Genomic DNA, 17521 nt, shown 5'->3' on the forward strand with positions numbered 1-17521 from the left:
CTGGACACGGGCGAGCGGGTGCGCGCGTGCTCCCCACCGGACCACCGGCCACGCTTGACAGGACCTGGACGGAGCCGCGGGCGCCGGACCTCCCGTACCGGTGACTCGGCGCGGCGCCCCCCCACCACCCTCACTACCACACCTCGCCTCCACCCCTGCCAGTGCGGACATGGAGGAGCGCTCGCGCTTCCAGAGACGAAAACAAGCGCACCCGCGCAAGAAGAACGGTAAGAGACGCGCGCTCGCGCAGGACGGGCTAAATTTCCGCGGATCACCAAAACCGGAACAAAAACTGAAAGTCGCCCAACATGTGCAAGTTCAAGCAGTCTTGGCTTTTTGCCTGAGTGGGAAGCCGGCGTGCGGTTGTCATGGTGGGGCGACCAGTGACGGGCTGCGGTTTCCCCACTCGTCGCCCGTTCAGCTGCCCGGACCCCATTTGGGCTCAGGAAAGTAAAGGACCACTCCACCTGTTTTGGGTCCCCTGAAAAGTCCCAGTCGGTCTTTTCCACTTTGGACGTGAGGCTGAGTGCTTTATGTGGGGCGTGTGGGGTGTGGGGGGATGGGGTGGTTGCCCATCGGGTGTCCCGCGCCCCCCGCGATGTCATCTTACACCCGACGACGAGTCCAGCGGCTGACAGTTGTTGTCATTTGACATCAATTCTGATGAATGACACTTGTACACGGCAGCATTGTCCTTTAATCCCCGCCCCCAGTCTTCGGTTAAAGCCGCACGTGATTGGTCGATATCCGTGGTAGAGGAGTTAGGGGAGAATTGCAAACACACACAGCAGTGAGGAGAAGTGAGTAGGGGATAGACAGGTGGATAAATGTGACCACTTTATGCTGTTATTATTATTCAATTATTCTGTTTTTTACTGGTTGGTATGATTATTAATATGAAAAGCAAATTAGTGATAGCTAATCATCAGACCAGAGTAACCACAGGGAAAGTGAAAGTTAGCATCCACTAACTGTGCACATATAAATCAAGCCATAAATAAAAATATTTCATATAGTGCATTTTTTACATGAGTAATTCGTTTTTCACATAATTTTACATGATTTTTGGGAGTTAATTAATTTAAGCAACAAAAAAAAACTGAGGAGCCATTTGGAAGCCAAAAGAGCCGGATCTTTCTCGTGAGCCGAGCCAAAAGAGCCGGAAATCCCATCACTAGAGAGTATACCCCAACGGAGTAATTTCATTTTTCACTCAATTTTACATGATAATTATGTAATGAATTAATTTAAGCAACAAATTAATTAATTAATTAAAGCAACAAAAGAAACTGCAGGAGCCAATGGGGAGCCGATCTTTTTTAGTGAGCCGAGCCAAAAGAACTGGCTCTGTGAAAAGAGCCACAATTCCCCTCACTAATGCTTCGAAACAAACGCTAAGAAATGAGAAAGGGGAGGAGCGGAGATGGAATGGGCGGGGCGAGGCTGGGCCTCCCTTAGACACTTCCACACGAGCGCCCGTCGTGGGCCTCAAGATATCCACCCGGGGATGTCAATCGCGAGTGGTCGCCTGACAGGAAGGCCATGACTTCAACTTTTTTCCACACTTCCTGAGTCAGCGCTTTTACTTCTGCAAACCTTCCCAGAAACCTTCGGAGAAACTCACCCTATGTGTGTATGTGACATACAAAGACACACACACACATACACACGTAATGATGTCATGGGGTGTGGTTAATAAGTCCCTCCCTCTTCTAGAGTCGGATGATGACATGACGGCGTCACAAGAGCAACGACAAAGTGAAGAAGACCAAGACGGACAAACGCTAGGTGAGTGGCCGCTGCGACGCCTCCACCGGTTTTTGGGTTCGATTCCCGCTTTGCGCCGGCGAGACGTTAGCGTAGCCACGAAACTTTGACGTGAAAGTGCATCCAAAAGATAGGCTGCCAAATGAAAAACAAAGTCATGTAGTTTATTCAATACATTGTAAAAATGAAAATTGTGAAGAGCAATACATTTGGGAGACTAAACAAATTCTACGTACTTTATCAACATCGCAGGGATAATACTCGTGGGCCGCAATCTGCAGTACATATGCACCGAAAAGCTAGCAACCACTCATTTGACGACAATGAGGTTAAAATCATGGCGAAAGAAAATAGATGGTTTGAAAGGGGAGTAAAAAAAGCTATTTTCATAAAACAGCAAAACCCTTCACTAAATCGCCATGGTGGGGTGAGGTTCACTTTGGATCGTTCCTACAACCGACTTCCTAGGCAACATAGGCTTAGTTATGCTGATGAGGTGATACCAGATCAAATGGGGCAATCAGTCTAGTCGTAGACCCAATACTCAGTCAGGACAATAGAAGTAATCAGTGTAACCGCAGGAAGTAGTCCTCTGTTCCCCCCAACCTCAGAGCAGGGACCTATCAGAGCAGAAATGGGGCAATCAGGGTCAGTCATAGACCATAATCAGTCAGGACAATAGAAGTAATCAGTGTAGCCGCAGGGAGTAGTCCTCTGCTCCCCCCAACCTGAGAGCAATGACCAATCATAGCAGAGTCTGACACCGCCACGTCTGGACAGTAGGGATATATATATAGGGCCAAAACTACCAGCAAAAGATTTTAGTTCGCTGACGAAGCCTCTTGGATAAGAAGCGAAACGTCCGACACCTTCAAATTTGTACAGATGACAGCTGAAGAAACCTTTTCATCGATGGACCACTCCTGTACGACTGAGAGCTTACACAGACATTTGACGTGAAAGCTTCGTCCTGCTTTTGGAATTTCAGGGCGATTGATACCCGAGTATCTTTGGCGGAGCGACACGGCCGTCATCTACCCGGAAGACCCGGAGGAGGGGGCGGTGTCTTTGGTCCGGCGGGGGGAGGTGGAGGGGGACGCCGCCGGGACTGCGATCGGAGAGCAGGTCAGTGGATTCCGACACTCGCCCCGCCCGCAACGCCACCAACTGAGCATCGCTCAGCTGTTACGAGTGCCCTCAGCGACCTCACTAAGGTGGCCAATTGGAGTCACGGGCAAAAGAAGGAACCGTTGAATGCCGGTGGCCCAAATGAGGGTTTTGGGGTTCTCCCAAGATAAGGTCAGAAGTTGGCCCAAGACTGACTCTCCGCCATGAGGTGGCTCAGGCATCAACTTCAACATCGATTTAGCCAAAACGTGCGTGCGAGGCTTAAAAGGCCCCCAGATGGCCGCCGGTGCTCCAAATCCAAATCCCCCAAAACACCAGTAAGAGTTTCTTTTGGCGTTTTGGCCGCGTCCAATTTGTTTCATTTCCACCTCAGCCCTTCGCTGTAACCCCGAAGGTTTTGGGGGTGCCATTCGCTCAACTTGATCCAATTCCAGTCAAATGGCGGCGGTGGTGGTGGAGCCCCAAAAAATGCAGCAGGGTGGATACATCCCAAGAACTCAATCGAAAACAACAAAAGAACAAAATGAGTCCAAAGTAACAAACAAAAACCCTGAGTGATAACAAAGCGTAACAAGAGTCCGTTTCAATAATGCTACATAGCTATCGCAGTGGCTTGATATCTAGCTGGCTATCTGGCTAGCTATCTAGCTATCTGGCTATTAACTGGCTATTAGCTAGCCGGCTAGCTTTTCTCTCTGATTGAGTTATTCCGGGTTGTTGGCTATCTATTAGCTATCTACTAGCTAGCTTTCTGTCTATATACTTCCGGGTTAAATGAACGCTGGCGCATGTGACTGCCGCTGCTCACCCACAGAAAAACTGATCCTGTGACTGTAAAGTGACCTTGAGAGTTTTGAAAGGCGCTTAGAAATGAAATGTATTATTATTATTATTATTATTATTATTATTATTGTTATGACAACGAGTGGCAGGTGCGTCGCTGCAGGCGGAGCCCTTACAGCGCCACCTTTTGGTCACAAACAGAAACATGCACAGTTTGATCTTTTTGGACTCGTGTTCTGTTGTCCATGTTTCATGGTTCATCTTCTGTTGTTGCGCAGCTGCTGAACGAGGGCGTTGTCAAGCGCAAGTTCAAGTGCAGCGAGTGCCAAAAAGCTTTCAAGTACAAACATCACCTGAAGGAGCACCTGCGCATCCACAGCGGTAGGTGGCAGCGCGTCTTACCTCACCGCAGGCTGCCGACCTTCTGATCCAAGAAAAACAACCTCTAAGGGAGGTTGGTGGCTGGAAATGTACTAAAAACCAAAAATAGGCCTGACTGCTCAGAGTCGCAGGAGGCGGTTGTGGTCCTGGTGGCTCTTGGGCCTCCTCCAACATCTTTTCTGATTTTCCAGGTGAAAAACCGTACCAATGCTCCAAGTGTCAAAAGCGCTTCTCCCATTCGGGCTCGTACAGTTCCCACATCAGCGGCAGGAAGTGCGCCGGGCCGACCGGCCTCCACAGACGTCCGCCAAGGGTCGGGTCCACCACCGAGCGCGCCGCGTCCGCGCCTGTTCTCCCCTGCCCGGCTCCAAACCTGGCCCGGCTCCGCCGCAAGCTGGAAAAAGACCGAGCGCACCAGCGATACCCCCCCCAGGTCCAGTCCGAGACAACAGACGTGCTGATGATGGCCTCTGGCCATAAACTCGGGGGACGGAGTGGACTCGAGGGCCCCTGGGTCTTTGCCAACGGGTTGGGCCCCCACCGCCGGCTGGGAAAATTGAACATGAATTTCCTGAAGGACGCCCACGAGATGTGTGGACAAATGATAGACAGGAACCCAGACAAGGTTTCCAAATGTGGAGCTGACACAAAGGAGCCCGCGGCCCAAAAGGAAGAAGAGGACCTCCACAGTAACCTCGGTTTCGTGGAGGACACCCTGAAGTCGGTGGACCGGGCAAAGGGAGACCTGGACCAAAACAAGACAAACTTGTCCAAAGATGGATCCTGCTCGCTTTTGTACTCATGCCAGTTTTGCAAGGAGACTTGTCCGGGACCTATTCCGCTCCATCAGCACGAGCGTTACCTGTGCAAGATGAACGAAGACATTCGAGCCATTCTACAGCCTGCCGGGTTCAGTCCGGGTTCGGAGCCCTCCGAATGGCCCGTGTCCGTTTGGGACACTTGCGCTAGCCCCAGAACCCCTTTCGAGGATCGCTTGTCGGTCGTGCGGGCTAACTGGGCCACGAACATCCGAGCCGACTCGGAAGAACTGCTCAAGATTTCCTTGGCCGTGGGCCTCCCGCAGGACTTTGTTTGGGATTGGTTCACTCGGTGGGATCACGGCCCTCCGGCGGGTGGCAGATCAGAACCGCACCGGATCGCAAGACGTTCGCCGGCGTCCTCCAATGGCGACGTCTTCCCAGGACTCTTTACAACAAAGCGTCCAAGGGATAGAACACCCGGCCTTTTGGAACATACCGGTGGGTCGCCGCTGAACTTGTCGTCCTCGTCCCCCAAAATCTCGCAGAGTAGCTCCTACACGCCAAACAGCCCGGGCTGGGATGACCTTACCGTCGATACGCCGCTCGATCTCTCTGTGCCCAAGCACCTGGAAACTAGCACAGAGGAAACCAGATCCGATGGTCTCCAACCGGAATCTGGGGGCAATCATGACCGGCTCTGCATCACCAAAGAGTTCCCGGACTCTGACGGCGGCAGAAACTGCCGGCGGATGGAAAAATGTTCCACGTTTGGTTTCAATCCCTCTCCGACGTATCCGGCCTACTCGCTGCCGCACGGCACTTTTCCATCCCCTGACCTGTACCCACTCCTGGACTCGGGAATCAGCTTGGCGCCCCAAATGGCGTACGCCTCGTTTGCTGACCTGGCGCACAGCGGGAAACCACAATGGAAAACAGCTTTCCAGGTACGTTTCTTAGTGACCACAGCACCGTGACTTCTCAGTGTGTGCGTTTGTGAACGTTGCCAGACAATTCAGTTCTTGACATAGTCTTTTAGTCCGTTTTTATCTGGACATTTGACAGGAGTACCAAACTGGGTTAGCTTGTGGGTTGTTGCAGAGTGTGTGCTGTAGGATCGGGCGGTGGGAAGTCTGGGGGGAGGGGGTTGCATTAGGGTTACCCGTGTCTGTAAAGATAAGCCCTGTCCAGACATGGGATCATAGCAGGTGGGTTGGGGGTGATGTGGGGTGGAGGATCTGGGGTCTCCAGAAGGTGTCTCCTTGTCAACAGGTGCGGAATTGTCATGATCTGCCCGGGTTTTGTGTTAGGGGGAGCTGTTGGATGGCTCTTTGGATGACCTGTCAGGTGTGGAACTGCTGACAGGAAGCCAGTCCAAAGTGAAGACGGCAAGTGGCAGTGCGAGCGCTACGTACGCCTGCCAGTTGTGCCACAAAACATTCCAGAAGAGCAGTTCCCTCCTAAGACACAAATATGAGCATTCAGGTACACTTGCTTTTTTTTCTCATCCTTCTTAAAGGACAACCAACACCTCCGGACAAATTGTGTCCATAATTTGTAAAATCTCTTCAAATTCATTTCCCCCCAGGCAAGCGCCCTCACCAGTGTGGCGTCTGCCGCAAGGCCTTCAAACACAAGCACCACCTGATGGAACACTCGCGTCTGCACTCGGGAGAAAAACCGTATCGCTGCGACAAATGCGGCAAGCGCTTCTCGCACTCGGGCTCGTACTCGCAGCACATGAACCACCGCTACTCGTTCTGCCAGAGGGAGGCCCAGGAGAGGGAGGCCCCGGACAAGGAGGCCCGGCAGAGTCCGTCAGGCCCCGCCGGACTCTGGAACGCCTCATTTTCACAAGAGGAATTTCCCACGTGCTCGGGCGGGGACCAAGACCTCTGAGCGCCAAGCGGACGGACCGCTTTTCTCGTCACGTTTGCGCCACGGGCGTGTCCAGTCCCGACCGCACCTCTGCGCCGGCGACGTCCAAGGTCAGCTCACCCACGGCGAGGCGCAATGAAGCTACGCCGACGCCGGCCGGTGACCGCACCGGCCGCTCCTGGACTCGCCCCCGATTGGACCCGGAGGGGGTTCCTTTGAGAGGCGTGTTCTCCCGGGTGGGATTCTTTATCATCGTGACAAGAGGAGGCCAGGACAGGGGCAAGGGGTGGGGGGAACAACCTTCACTGGTTCCTGTGGCTCTTTTTTTATTTTGCTTTGTTCCTCTGTTCTATTGCTTCATGCTGCATCATGTCACAAAGAGGGTACAGCAAGTGCTGAAGAATGAGTGGCTCTCTGTCTGTGTTGTCATATTATTTGTTACTGTATTTAGTTTTTTTTTTTACTTCAAGATGGCGCCGCGAGAGTGGCTGCCTTTACAGCAGCTCCCGTATTTTGTTTTTCTACTTCTTTCTTTCATTTCCTCTTCCTTTCATTACTTTGCTGCTGTGAAATGTCAATTTCTCCTCTGTCAGATGAATAAAGGTACATCCAATCCATCCAATTATTAATTATTATTATTATTGTTATTATTATTATTATTATTATTATTATTATAATCATCTAGAACTGCTTCATGTCACAAAGAGGGTACAGCAAGTGCTGAAGAATGAATGACTCTCTGTGTCTTTGTGTTGTCATATTATTTGTTTTTTAGTTTTTTTGTTTTGACTTCAAGATGGCGCCGCGAGAGTGCCTGCCTTTCCAGCAGCTGCTGTATTTTGTTTTTCTACTTCTTTCTTTCCTTTTCTCTTACTTGCATCACTTTGCTGTTGTGTTACTTTCGGGTAGAGTGTACGCTGGCGTGAATGGCTGCAGCTGCTCACCCGCAAAAAAAAAAATCTCCTGACTGTAAGGTGTCCTTGACAGTTTTGAAAGGTGCTTTGAAATTAAATGGATTATTATTATTAATTGTTTGACAATTTCATCCACAAACAAAAAGAAAGGTGTTTTACTGCAATAAAAGTGTTTTGCTGTAAGATGGGAAAAGGGAAAAGTTCATTACAAGTGGCCTGTTCTAACCGCCTTCCGTTGGTGCAGAAAACAGGGCAACTCTTCGGGCTGGTCCCGAGGGAACCTTGAACCAGAACCCAACGACGACGTTAAAGTGACAGCAAAGCAAGCCGGGGGCCATGACGTCACCAGTGGGTTCATTCAAGAACCGAAGCCTATTGATTTATTATTTATATCAGCCTTTGTTGATTTTATTTATTTACCAATGCTAATTTTAAAACAGATTTGGTTTTTATAAGACTATTTTGTAGACATTTTGAAGAAAAATAATGTCGATTGGCTTGCCGGATGTTGCGTTGTTTTGACACTTGAAAAAAAACCGGAAATGCGCGATGGTGTCATCGCGGTCAGGCTAGTCCAATGGAGCCCCAGGTGAGTGCATCGCCTTGTTAGCTCTTCGACGAACCTGCTGCTGGCGCTCAGTCATCGACGCCTTTGTCGACGGAGACTCAATTCGGCGAGTTGGAAGCCGCGTCGCTCGGCGCGCTGCTAACCATTCTAGCTAGCTAACTAGAATGGCTACCCAGCTAGCATGGCTACCCCTGAGCGACTCGAGTCCAACGAAACCGAGTCTGTTGGCGGTTTGGTCCTCGGAGCGGTCAATCTTCACCAAAAATGACGTTCGGACGTTAAAAGAAACTCGAAGCCGAACGAACTGGACGAGATTTGCCGAAATGCAAATGGTAACCGCATCCGTTTCAAAGAGGAGACGAGAAAGATGAGCAGTGGCTACCTCACGCGCCAGCGTTCACTCAACCCGGAAGTAAATCAAATAGATAGAAAGCTAGCTAGCTAGCCAATCAATAGCCAACAGATACCTAGCGAGATAGCCAGCCAGCAAGAGGGCGAATAGATAGCTTGCTAGATAGCTAGCCAGGCAGAGCTAATAGATAGCAAATAGCTTGCAAATTGTAATAATAATACCAATCCATTTAATTTGTAAGTGCCTTTCAATGACACTTTATAGTCACGGGATAAGAACTTTTATTTTTTTTGTGCGGGTGAGCACCAGCGTTCACTCTACCTGAAAGCAACACAGCAGCAAAGTGATGAAAGGATGAAAGGAAAGAACAAAGTAGAAAAACAAAATACAGGAGCTGCTGAAGAGTCAGCCACTCTCACGGCGCAATTGACGTCATTGGCTGCTGCTGCTCACCCACAGAAAAACCTATCCTGTGACTGTAAACTAACCGTGAGAGTTCTGAAAGACGCTTAGAAATCAAATGGATTATTATTATTGGTGATTTTTTTTCAAGTGGCCAAAGCTTCCCTTTTGTCACCATTGCGGATGCGATGGCAGAGTTGCCAAAGACGACCGCCTTGGCTCGTCCATGTCACATTGCCACAAGGCGGTCATCGGTAGCGACCTCGTCCGACCTTGTGCCAAGTAGAACAATGAGAGGAGAGCATTGAGAGGCGACCAATGAGAGGCAAGCGTGACCTCGATCTTATCGTCGAGGCGCTGTTGCCGCCAAGGACGCAGACGCGGCGGCACAATGAGAGCCATAATGACGGGCCGCCGCGTCGCCCGTCGCAGCTGATAGGCTAGCTCATTTGCATCCGCAGATACGCCTGATGGAGCAAATGACTGGCCATTGTGTCCCTAATGGCCGACCTGTCACTCACGCCGTCAGGTCGCGCCGCCGCCCGCCCGGGTCCTGCTCCTGGAACCTTTCTACGGAGGTTGCCACAAGCAGCTGCTGGACCTGCTGAGCGCCCAGCTGGACTCGTGCGTGGCCTTCACCGCGCCTGCCAAAAAGTGGCACTGGAAGGCCAGGACCTCGGCGCTGGACTTTAGCCAGCGCGTCACGCCCAACCCGGCCTACAGGTGGGTCGCCGGATCGGCTTTTTCGGTCCGGTTGGCCAGACCCGAGTCCCTGAGCGTCTCCTCTCCCGGGCAGGGTTCTGTTCTGCAGTTCAGTTCTGAACCTGTGCGAGCTGGCGGCTCTCCGGCCGGATCTGGCCCGGCTGAAGAAGGTTCTGTACTTCCACGAGAACCAGTTGGTGTACCCGGTGCGCAAGGAGCAGGATCGGGACTTCCAGTATGGCTACAACCAGATTGTGTCGTGGTGAGCGGGGCGTCACCAAGGGGGCGGGGTTTTGCCGGAGCCCCGCCCTCCGTGGTCACGCGCGCGGCGTCTTGCGGGCAGCCTGGTGGCCGACGCGGTGGTCTTCAACTCGGCCTTCAACATGGACTCCTTCCTGTCGTCCGTGCCGTCCTTCCTGAACAAGATCCCGGACCGGCGACCCCTTGACGACCCCGTGCGCCTTATCCGGCCCAAGTGTCTGGTCCTTCATTTCCCGCTGCGCTTGGCCGACGTTGACAGGTCAGTGACGTGATGGGAGGATGTCCGTCTGTCTGCTTTTTACGCAAATAATAATAATTATCCATTTGATTTCTAAGCGCCTCTCAAAACTTTCAAGGCCAGCGTTCACTCAACTCGGAAATAACTCAAATAGATAGAAAGCTAGCTAGCAAATACATAGCTAATAGCTTGCAAATAGATAGCTATTAGCTAGCGAATAGATAGCTAATAGCTAGCAAATAGATAGCAAATAGATAGCTATTAGCTAGCGAATAGATAGCTAATAGCTAGCAAATAGATAGCGAATAGATAGCTAATAGCTAGCTAATACATAGTGAATAGATAGATAATACCTCGTGAATAGATAGCTAACATTTGGGCAATAGATAGCTAATAGCTAACGAATAGATAGCTAATAGCTAGCGAATAGATAGCTAATGCCTAGTGAATAGATAGCTAATGGCTAGCGAATCGATAGCTAATAGCTAGCGAATAGATAGCTAATGGCTAGCGAATCGATAGCTAATAGCTGGCGAATCGATAGCTAATAGCTAGCGAATTGATAGCTAATACCTAGCGAATAGATAGCTAAGAGCTGGCGAATAGATAGCACTGCCATTCACCCATTTCTTGGTGAATCAAAAAGATAGAAAGCTAGCTAGCTAATAGCTAGCTAGATAGCTAATATGTTTCCAGCTAGCTAGTGATGTATCTAATAGATAGCTAGTTAGCCAGCCATATTGCTAATAGATAACTATTCTAATGACATCACCAAAGAAGGCTCTATCCATCAATTTCCAGCACCACATCCTGAATTGCGAGACGGCGCCCGGCGAGCGAGTTTTAGGCCTTAGAAATGGCCGCCGGGGTCGGACCAGGAATCCGACGGTCACGTGGAGGCGTCTTATCTCGCCGCCACATGCGTCAGCCTCCTCGCTCGTTGGCTCTTTAATCAAAGCAGATCGAGTGAATGGCAAAAACATCTGCTGAGCACCTTGATCCCGCTTAATCCCGTACCTCATCAGGGACGCTGCACGCGCCCAGCCGGCTCATCTGGGGAGGCGCGTGGCCGCTCGCTTTTGAGCGGGTGTTTGCAACTTGTGGCTGATTTGGGACAAGGTGTTCTTGGGCCTATCCAACCCTCGCTGTGGTTGGCCTTTTTTGCCGCACCCTCGCCGACTGAGGCGCCCGATGGAGCCAACATTGACCTTGCTGCCATCCTACGTGGTCTCCTTTGGAAATGGTTTTGCAAGCCGTGAGGAACAAAATGAGCCCGGAAGGCCAGCAAAAGGGACCCACGTCTATTTCACCAATGATTTTGCCAATGGATGTCTTGAAACCCCCCCCCCCCCCCCCCCCCCCCCCCCCCCCCCCCCCCCGGTGCGCATGCGTGTTTGCTTTCAACATTTAGCTTGTAGTAGACGTGCACATTCCACCATGACGTCCCTGATCCACTGCTGAAAATGATGCTTTGATCCTCTCCTCTTTCATCTAGAACTGCTTCATGTCACAAAGAGGGGACAGCATGTGCTGAAGAATGAATGACTCTCTGTGTCTTTGTGTTGTCATGTGTTCTTTTGATTTCAAGATGGCGCCGCAAGAGTGGCTGCCTTTCCAGCAGCTCCTCTATTTTGTTTTTCTACTTCTTACTTTCCTTTGCTCTTCCTTTCATAACTTTGCTGCTGTGAAATGTCAATTTATCCACTGCGAGACAAATAAAGGTACGGTCTATTAGTGATCTAGCTGGCTATCTATTAGCTATCTAGCTAGTGAGGTATCTAGCTGTTAGCTACCTATTAGCTGGATGGCTAGCTTTCTATCGATTTGTGTTACCTTCCGGGTTGAGTGAGTGCTGGCGCGTGGCTGCCGCTGCTCACTCGCAGAGGGACTGGTCCCGTGACTGTAGAGTGACCTTGAGTTTTGAAAGGCGCCTCGAAATGAAATAGATTATTATTAGTATTATTATTACGATTATTATTTTCATTTGCTAGCTATTTGCTATCTATTAACTCTGGCTAGCTCGCCATCTGGCTGGCTAGCTATTGACGATCTAGCTGGCTGGCTATCTAGCTATGTTGGCTATCGATTGGCTAGCTAGCTAGCTTTCTATCTATTTGAGTTACTTCCGGGTTGAGTGAACGCTGGCGCATGTGTTTGTTGCTTTCAGGCTGCTCCCCCAACACAAAGTCGCCCGTGGGGTCACGCCGGAGGAAGGCGCCACCACGACAGCGCCCGACGCCAAGCCCCTGCACATCGTTTGGCCTCATCGCTGGTGAGGTGACATCTTTCTTCTTCTTCACCAACGTCGTCCTCATGGCCGCCATGAGCCGCCGACGGCGGTTAGCGGCGAGCCTCAGCCGATGGACGGCGGGCCGTCCGAGATGTTTGATGGTGTCAGAGATGTTTGATGGCGGCCAGAGCGCTCCAGTCGGTTGCCATCTTGCGTGTGGCGCCCGCATGCCTGGTCGTTGCCGCCTGACGTGGCAAAGGAGAATCGCGCCTCGGCGGCCATCGGGCCTCTGGTGTGTTTTTGGCCGCGCTCTCATGTCGGCGACACGGGCAGGGGCGCCTTAATCGGCTCTCAATTGAGCAAAACACAGCTGGATTACAGCCACCGCCACGTTGATTGCGCTCACATTAGGATTAGCCGCCACCCGTCCGCCAGACTTGATTTTCTTCTCATCTTTGCCGCTAATCTGTTTGTGGCCTGGATACTTGCACACTCGCATTCACTTCGCTGCATTTGAGTAGTAAATTCGACCAAAAACTGTCAACATTAACTCTTTGGATGTCGTCAACAAGAAACTTAATTTAAGGATTTTATTTCCTCTCTTCACTTCTTTTTATTTATCTGGCTATCTAGCTATTTAGCTGGCTACCTAGCTAGCTATCTATTAGCTATCTAGCTAGCAAGGCATCTAGATAATAGCTAGCTATTAGCTAGATGGCTAGCTTTCTATAGTTCGCTAGCTACCTAGCTATCTATTTGCTGTCTATTAGCTATTTAGATGGCTATCTGTTAGCTATCGAGCTGTTAGCTTTTCTGGTTGTTTTTTAGCTAGCTCGCTTTCTGCCTATTTGAGTTACTTCCGGGTTGTGTGAACGCTGGCGCGTGTGGCTGCCGCCGCTCACCCACAGAATAGCTTATCCTGTGACTGAAATGTGAACTTGAGAGTTTTGAAAGGTGCTTAGAAATGAAATGTATTATTATTATTATTTGCTAGCTATTTGCTATCTATTAGCTCTGGCTAGCTATCTAGCTAGGTAACTGTTGGCTATCGATTGGCTAGCTAGCTATCTTGCTATCTATTTGAGTTACTTCCAGGTTGAGTGAACGCTGTTTGTGTGTGTGTGTGCATGTAGGGAGCACGACAAGGATCCCGAGCTGTTCTTCAGCACCATGTTGAAGTTGAAAGAAGAAGGAGTGGACTTCCGCCTGTCCGTCCTCGGGGAAGGCTTCAACGACGTGCCCGGTAGGGAGGCGCAAAGCGAGCCGGCCCACAACCGTGAAGCGTCCGCTCACGGCCTGCCCGCCGTCGTCTCCGCCGTCGTGGCTGTGGACTGTTTCCAGAGGTGTTTGCTCGCTGCCGCCCTCTGCTGGACTCGCTCGTGCTGCACTGGGGCTTCCTGGAGTCCCGAGAGCGCTACCTGAGCGTCCTGTGCCAGGCCGACGTGGTCCTGTCCACGGCGCGACACGAGTTCTTCGGCGTGGCCGTGTGAGACGCCCGCCCGCCTGCACGTCACCATGGCGACTGCCGCCGCGCCGGGCGCTGATTCGCTGTGTTTGGCTGTTCAGGTTGGAAGCGGTGCACTGCGGCTGTTACCCGCTATGTCCCAAGGCCTTAGTGTACCCTGAAATCTTCCCAGGTAAATGCGCGCACACCCTCACAAAACGCAATAAATGAAGCATGTACCCCCCGCACCCCCCAGCGGAGTACCTGTACGCCACCCCCCAGCAGCTCTTCAAGACGTTGCGCCGCTTCTGCCGCCAACCGAGCCTCGTACGGACGCACGCGCTTAAGGTATCGCACACGCACACATTGAAAATGGTGAACAAAAAGTAGGGGAGGGGTCCCGCTGCCCCTCGATGACCGCCGCCCACAATTGGCTGTTAAAAGACCCTCGACCGGTCAGTCGTGACATTTGCTCCAAAATATGGCGCCGACGTATTCACTTCTTTTTAATTATCTAGCTATTTAGCTGGATACTTACCTAGCTATCTATTTGCTGTCTATTAGCCATGTAGCTGGTTGTCTATTAGTCAAAAGTCAAAGTCAGCTTTATTGTGAAATATGCTAATATGCATGACATACAGCACAGATGAAATTAATGTCCTCTCTAACCCAGCTATCTAGCTTGCAAGTTATCTAGCTAATGGCTAGCTAACTGCTTGTCATTACCTGGCATTAGCTATCTATTTGCTAGCTATTAGCTATCTATTCGCCTCGGTATTAGCTATCTATTCGCTAGCAATTAGCTATATATTCGCTAGGTACCAGCTATATATTCGTTAGGTATTAGCTATCTATTCGCTAGCTATTAGCTATCTATTTGCTCGCTATTAGCTATCTATTTTCTAGATATTAACTATCTATTCGCTAGGTATTAGCTAACTATTCATTAGCTATTAGCTATCTATTCGCTAGCTATTAGCTATCTATTTGCTTGCTATTCACTAGCTATTTGCTAGCTGTTAGCTATCTATTTGCTATCTATTCGCTAGGTATTGGCTGTCTATTCGCTAGGTATTAGCTATCTATTATTTAGCTATTAGCTATCTATTTTCTAGGTATTAGCTATCTATTCACTAGCTATTAGCTATCTATTATTTAGCTATTAGCTATCTATTTGCTAGGTATTAGCTATCTATTCACTAGCGATTAGCTATCTATTCGCTAGCTATTAGCTATCTATTTGATAGCTAATAGCCATCTATTTGCTAGCTATTTGCTAGCTATTAGCTATCTATTCGCTAGCTATTAGCTATCTATTAGCTATGTATTTGCTAGCTATTGGCTATGTATTCGCAAGCTAGCTTTCTATCTATTTGAGTTATTTCCGGGTTGAGTGAACGCTGGCGTGTGTGGCTGCCGATGCTCACCCACAAAAATACTGATCCTTTGACCTTGTAAGGTGACCGCGAGAGTTTTGAAAGGCCCTTAGAAATCAAATATATGATTATTATTAATGAAGATTTTCCGTGTGAGTGGAAAAAAAGGCGCAAATGGCGACGGCTATTCCATCGGCAGTGAGCGTGCCTTATTTTGGCCTGTTTTCCATTCTCTTAGCGGTTGCCATCTTTTGTGTCCCCAGGTGGACACATCCCGTTTCTCCTGGGACGTCCTCAAGGAGGCTTTCCAAAGTCTGCTGAGCACGTGATCTTCTGCTTCTGAACTTTGCCGCCACTCTCATCCCAAAAAAAACTTCCACTTGGCGCCTCCAAGCAGATGAAGGAAGGCGCAACCATGACGTCATGGCCCAATCATCCCGACAACGCCACAAGCGGCCAACGCGTCAAAGTTTGGTACAGTGGTGGACCACCGCGGGCGCCTTCTCTGCTGGCCTAAATCACAGACTCGTGCAAATGATATTTTGTCCATGAATTTGAATCAGTTTTCCCCAGTTGCGCTACTTCCAGATGTGTTTTCCTATTCAAGCATTGAACCAATCACATGTCAGAAATTCACCATAACGTCAGAGTTTCGGCAAACTCCGAATAGCAAGTCACCAGTCAATCATCGTCTCACTAGCCGCTGGTGACAAGCGCATACTGGCGAGCGCTAGCACACTGTATCTGTAGCCAGCTACCTCAGCAAATGTTTTCTTTTGTTGATTTGTGATTTTGGAGCAGACGAAATGGAACTGGCTTGAGACAGATGGATAAATGCAGTGTCTGAAACTCATGACAAAAAGTTAGCGGACAGGCAGACAACTCTGAAAAGTTGCCTGCCCGGCAATAAAGTTGCCTGCCCCATTTTTCACAACTTGAAACACAATAAGACGACTTCAAACGAATGTTTGTTTGGCAATTTGCATACTCGGCACGGCAGCCAATCAGAAGCCTGTTTCGTGCTTCGGACTATACCGTGACTGTAAAGTGTACTTGAAAGTTTTGAAAGGTTTGCTTGTAGCTTTTGCTTTATTGAATAAAACAAACGTTTGATTTGAAAAAAAACATTTTTTTTTCTTGACGAAGTTGGCGACCACCCGGGCCGAGACGATTTGAAAGTTGTACTCCTGACGTAAAACGCCACAGGCCTCCGGACAGACGTTATTTCAAACACTGATGTATGTCACATTATGTTGTATGATGTATGTCACATTATGCTGTTATTATTCAATTATTCTATTTTTTACTAGTTGCTATCATTATTAATATGAATAGCAAATTAGTGACAGCTAATCATCAGACGAGAGTAACCACAGGGGAAAGTGAAAGTTAGCATTCACTAACTCTGCACATATAAATCAAGCCATATATATAAAAATATTTGATATAATTCGTTTTTCACATAATTTACATGATTTTTGGTAGTTAATTTAAGCAACAAAAAAAACAACAAGCTGAGGAGCCATTTGGGAGCCAAAGGAGCCGGATCTTTTTAGTGAGCCGAGCCAAAAGAACCGGCTCTCTGAAAAGAGTTGGAATTCCCATCACTATTATGAATACAATTTTTGATGATTAAAAGTCAGACAATTCCGAATATGTCATAAAATAGCAAAGAATATTGCAATTTGATACTTTGGCATCCTGTTGTGAAAGAGCGAATCGTGACCCCATCCCCTGAATCCACCCCTCTCGTGGTAAAATCTTGGCGTTTCTTTTTGAAGCGGATTCCTTTAGGATGACCATTGTGGTTTGCTTTTCTCCCCCTTTTTTCACATTGACGAAGAGCAAAAGGAGCGACGGCGACCTCTGCTGGCAAATTGGCCAACGTGCAAGACGCCGACACTCGGTGAACACTTGTCAAAGACAGCTTTATAGTCAAATATGCTAATAATATGCATGACATACAGCACAGATTTATTACTGTCCTCTAGGAAGGTATATAATATAATAATAATAATACATTTTATTGATAAGCGCCTTTCAAAACTCTCAAGGTCACTTTTCAGTTTTTCTGTGGGTGAGCAGCGGCAGCCACACGGAGTAACTCAAATAGACAGAAAGCTAGTTAGCTAATAGATAGCCAGCTAGCTAGGTAGCCGTATAACTGCTAGAGAGCCAGCCAGATAGCTAATAGATAGAGAATAGATAGCCAGCTAGGTAGCTAATAGATAGATAGATAGATAGATAGCTGGGTAGTAATCATAATAATCATAATAACCATAATAATGTCATAATAACTTGACCGACACACGACGGCATCGTCGACATATGCAAATTGA

The 17521-nt window shown here is 49.1% G+C and overlaps 2 protein-coding genes across 5 annotated transcripts; both read left to right on the plus strand.

The window, feature by feature from the left end:
- On the plus strand, positions 1 to 7312 carry LOC148894362 (zinc finger E-box-binding homeobox 2-like). Of its 3 annotated transcripts, none has more exons than XR_016115856.1 (7): positions 1 to 227; positions 1717 to 1788; positions 2756 to 2892; positions 3957 to 4059; positions 4251 to 5764; positions 6090 to 6302; positions 6406 to 6543. XR_016115856.1 is itself a non-coding variant. In XM_089003232.1 (7 exons), the coding sequence occupies exons 1-7, from the start codon at positions 170 to 172 to the stop codon at positions 6714 to 6716; spliced, it is 2370 nt and encodes a 789-aa protein (XP_088859358.1). In that variant the 5' UTR covers positions 1 to 169; the 3' UTR covers positions 6717 to 7312. The 3 variants fall into 3 exon arrangements, 2 of the variants coding, with proteins under 2 accessions (XP_088859358.1, XP_088859359.1); XM_089003232.1 differs by having other exon boundaries at positions 6128 to 6302; positions 6406 to 7312; XM_089003233.1 differs by lacking the exon at positions 1 to 227 and adding an exon at positions 570 to 1633 and having other exon boundaries at positions 6128 to 6302; positions 6406 to 7312.
- An 810-nt stretch (positions 7313 to 8122) lies between these two features.
- Positions 8123 to 16301, plus strand: qtman (queuosine-tRNA mannosyltransferase). 2 transcript variants are annotated; one of them, XM_089003365.1, is made up of 10 exons: positions 8123 to 8198; positions 9461 to 9654; positions 9728 to 9895; positions 9977 to 10153; positions 12300 to 12404; positions 13496 to 13605; positions 13704 to 13848; positions 13929 to 13999; positions 14063 to 14154; positions 15446 to 16301. In XM_089003365.1, exons 1-10 carry the CDS (start codon positions 8187 to 8189, stop codon positions 15509 to 15511), a joined length of 1140 nt encoding a protein of 379 aa, XP_088859491.1. In that variant the 5' UTR covers positions 8123 to 8186; the 3' UTR covers positions 15512 to 16301. The 2 variants fall into 2 exon arrangements, 1 of the variants encoding a protein (XP_088859491.1); XR_016115872.1 differs by lacking the exons at positions 13929 to 13999; positions 15446 to 16301 and having other exon boundaries at positions 13704 to 13928; positions 14000 to 14122.
- The last annotated feature ends 1220 nt before the right edge of the window (positions 16302 to 17521 follow it).

This window comes from Hippocampus bargibanti, linkage group LG08 (assembly GCF_051943395.1).
Source record: "Hippocampus bargibanti isolate YZ-2025 linkage group LG08, ASM5194339v1, whole genome shotgun sequence".
In the NCBI taxonomy this organism is placed as follows: domain Eukaryota; kingdom Metazoa; phylum Chordata; class Actinopteri; order Syngnathiformes; family Syngnathidae; genus Hippocampus; species Hippocampus bargibanti.

What these genes read in the sequence shown, in the direction of transcription:
- LOC148894362 (XM_089003232.1), top strand. Translation starts at nt 170, where the DNA reads ATGGAGGAGCGCTCGCGCTTCCAGAGACGAAAACAAGCGCACCCGCGC. An exon ending in CCAAGACGGACAAACGCTAG is followed by an intron (nt 1,789 to 2,755) that starts GTGAGTGGCCGC and finishes TTGGAATTTCAG; the next exon opens with GGCGATTGATACCCGAGTAT. An exon ending in ACACAAATATGAGCATTCAG is followed by an intron (nt 6,303 to 6,405) that starts GTACACTTGCTT and finishes ATTTCCCCCCAG; the next exon opens with GCAAGCGCCCTCACCAGTGT.
- qtman (XM_089003365.1), top strand. An exon ending in ACGCCCAACCCGGCCTACAG is followed by an intron (nt 9,655 to 9,727) that starts GTGGGTCGCCGG and finishes TCTCCCGGGCAG; the next exon opens with GGTTCTGTTCTGCAGTTCAG. An exon ending in CGCTTGGCCGACGTTGACAG is followed by an intron (nt 10,154 to 12,299) that starts GTCAGTGACGTG and finishes TGTTGCTTTCAG; the next exon opens with GCTGCTCCCCCAACACAAAG.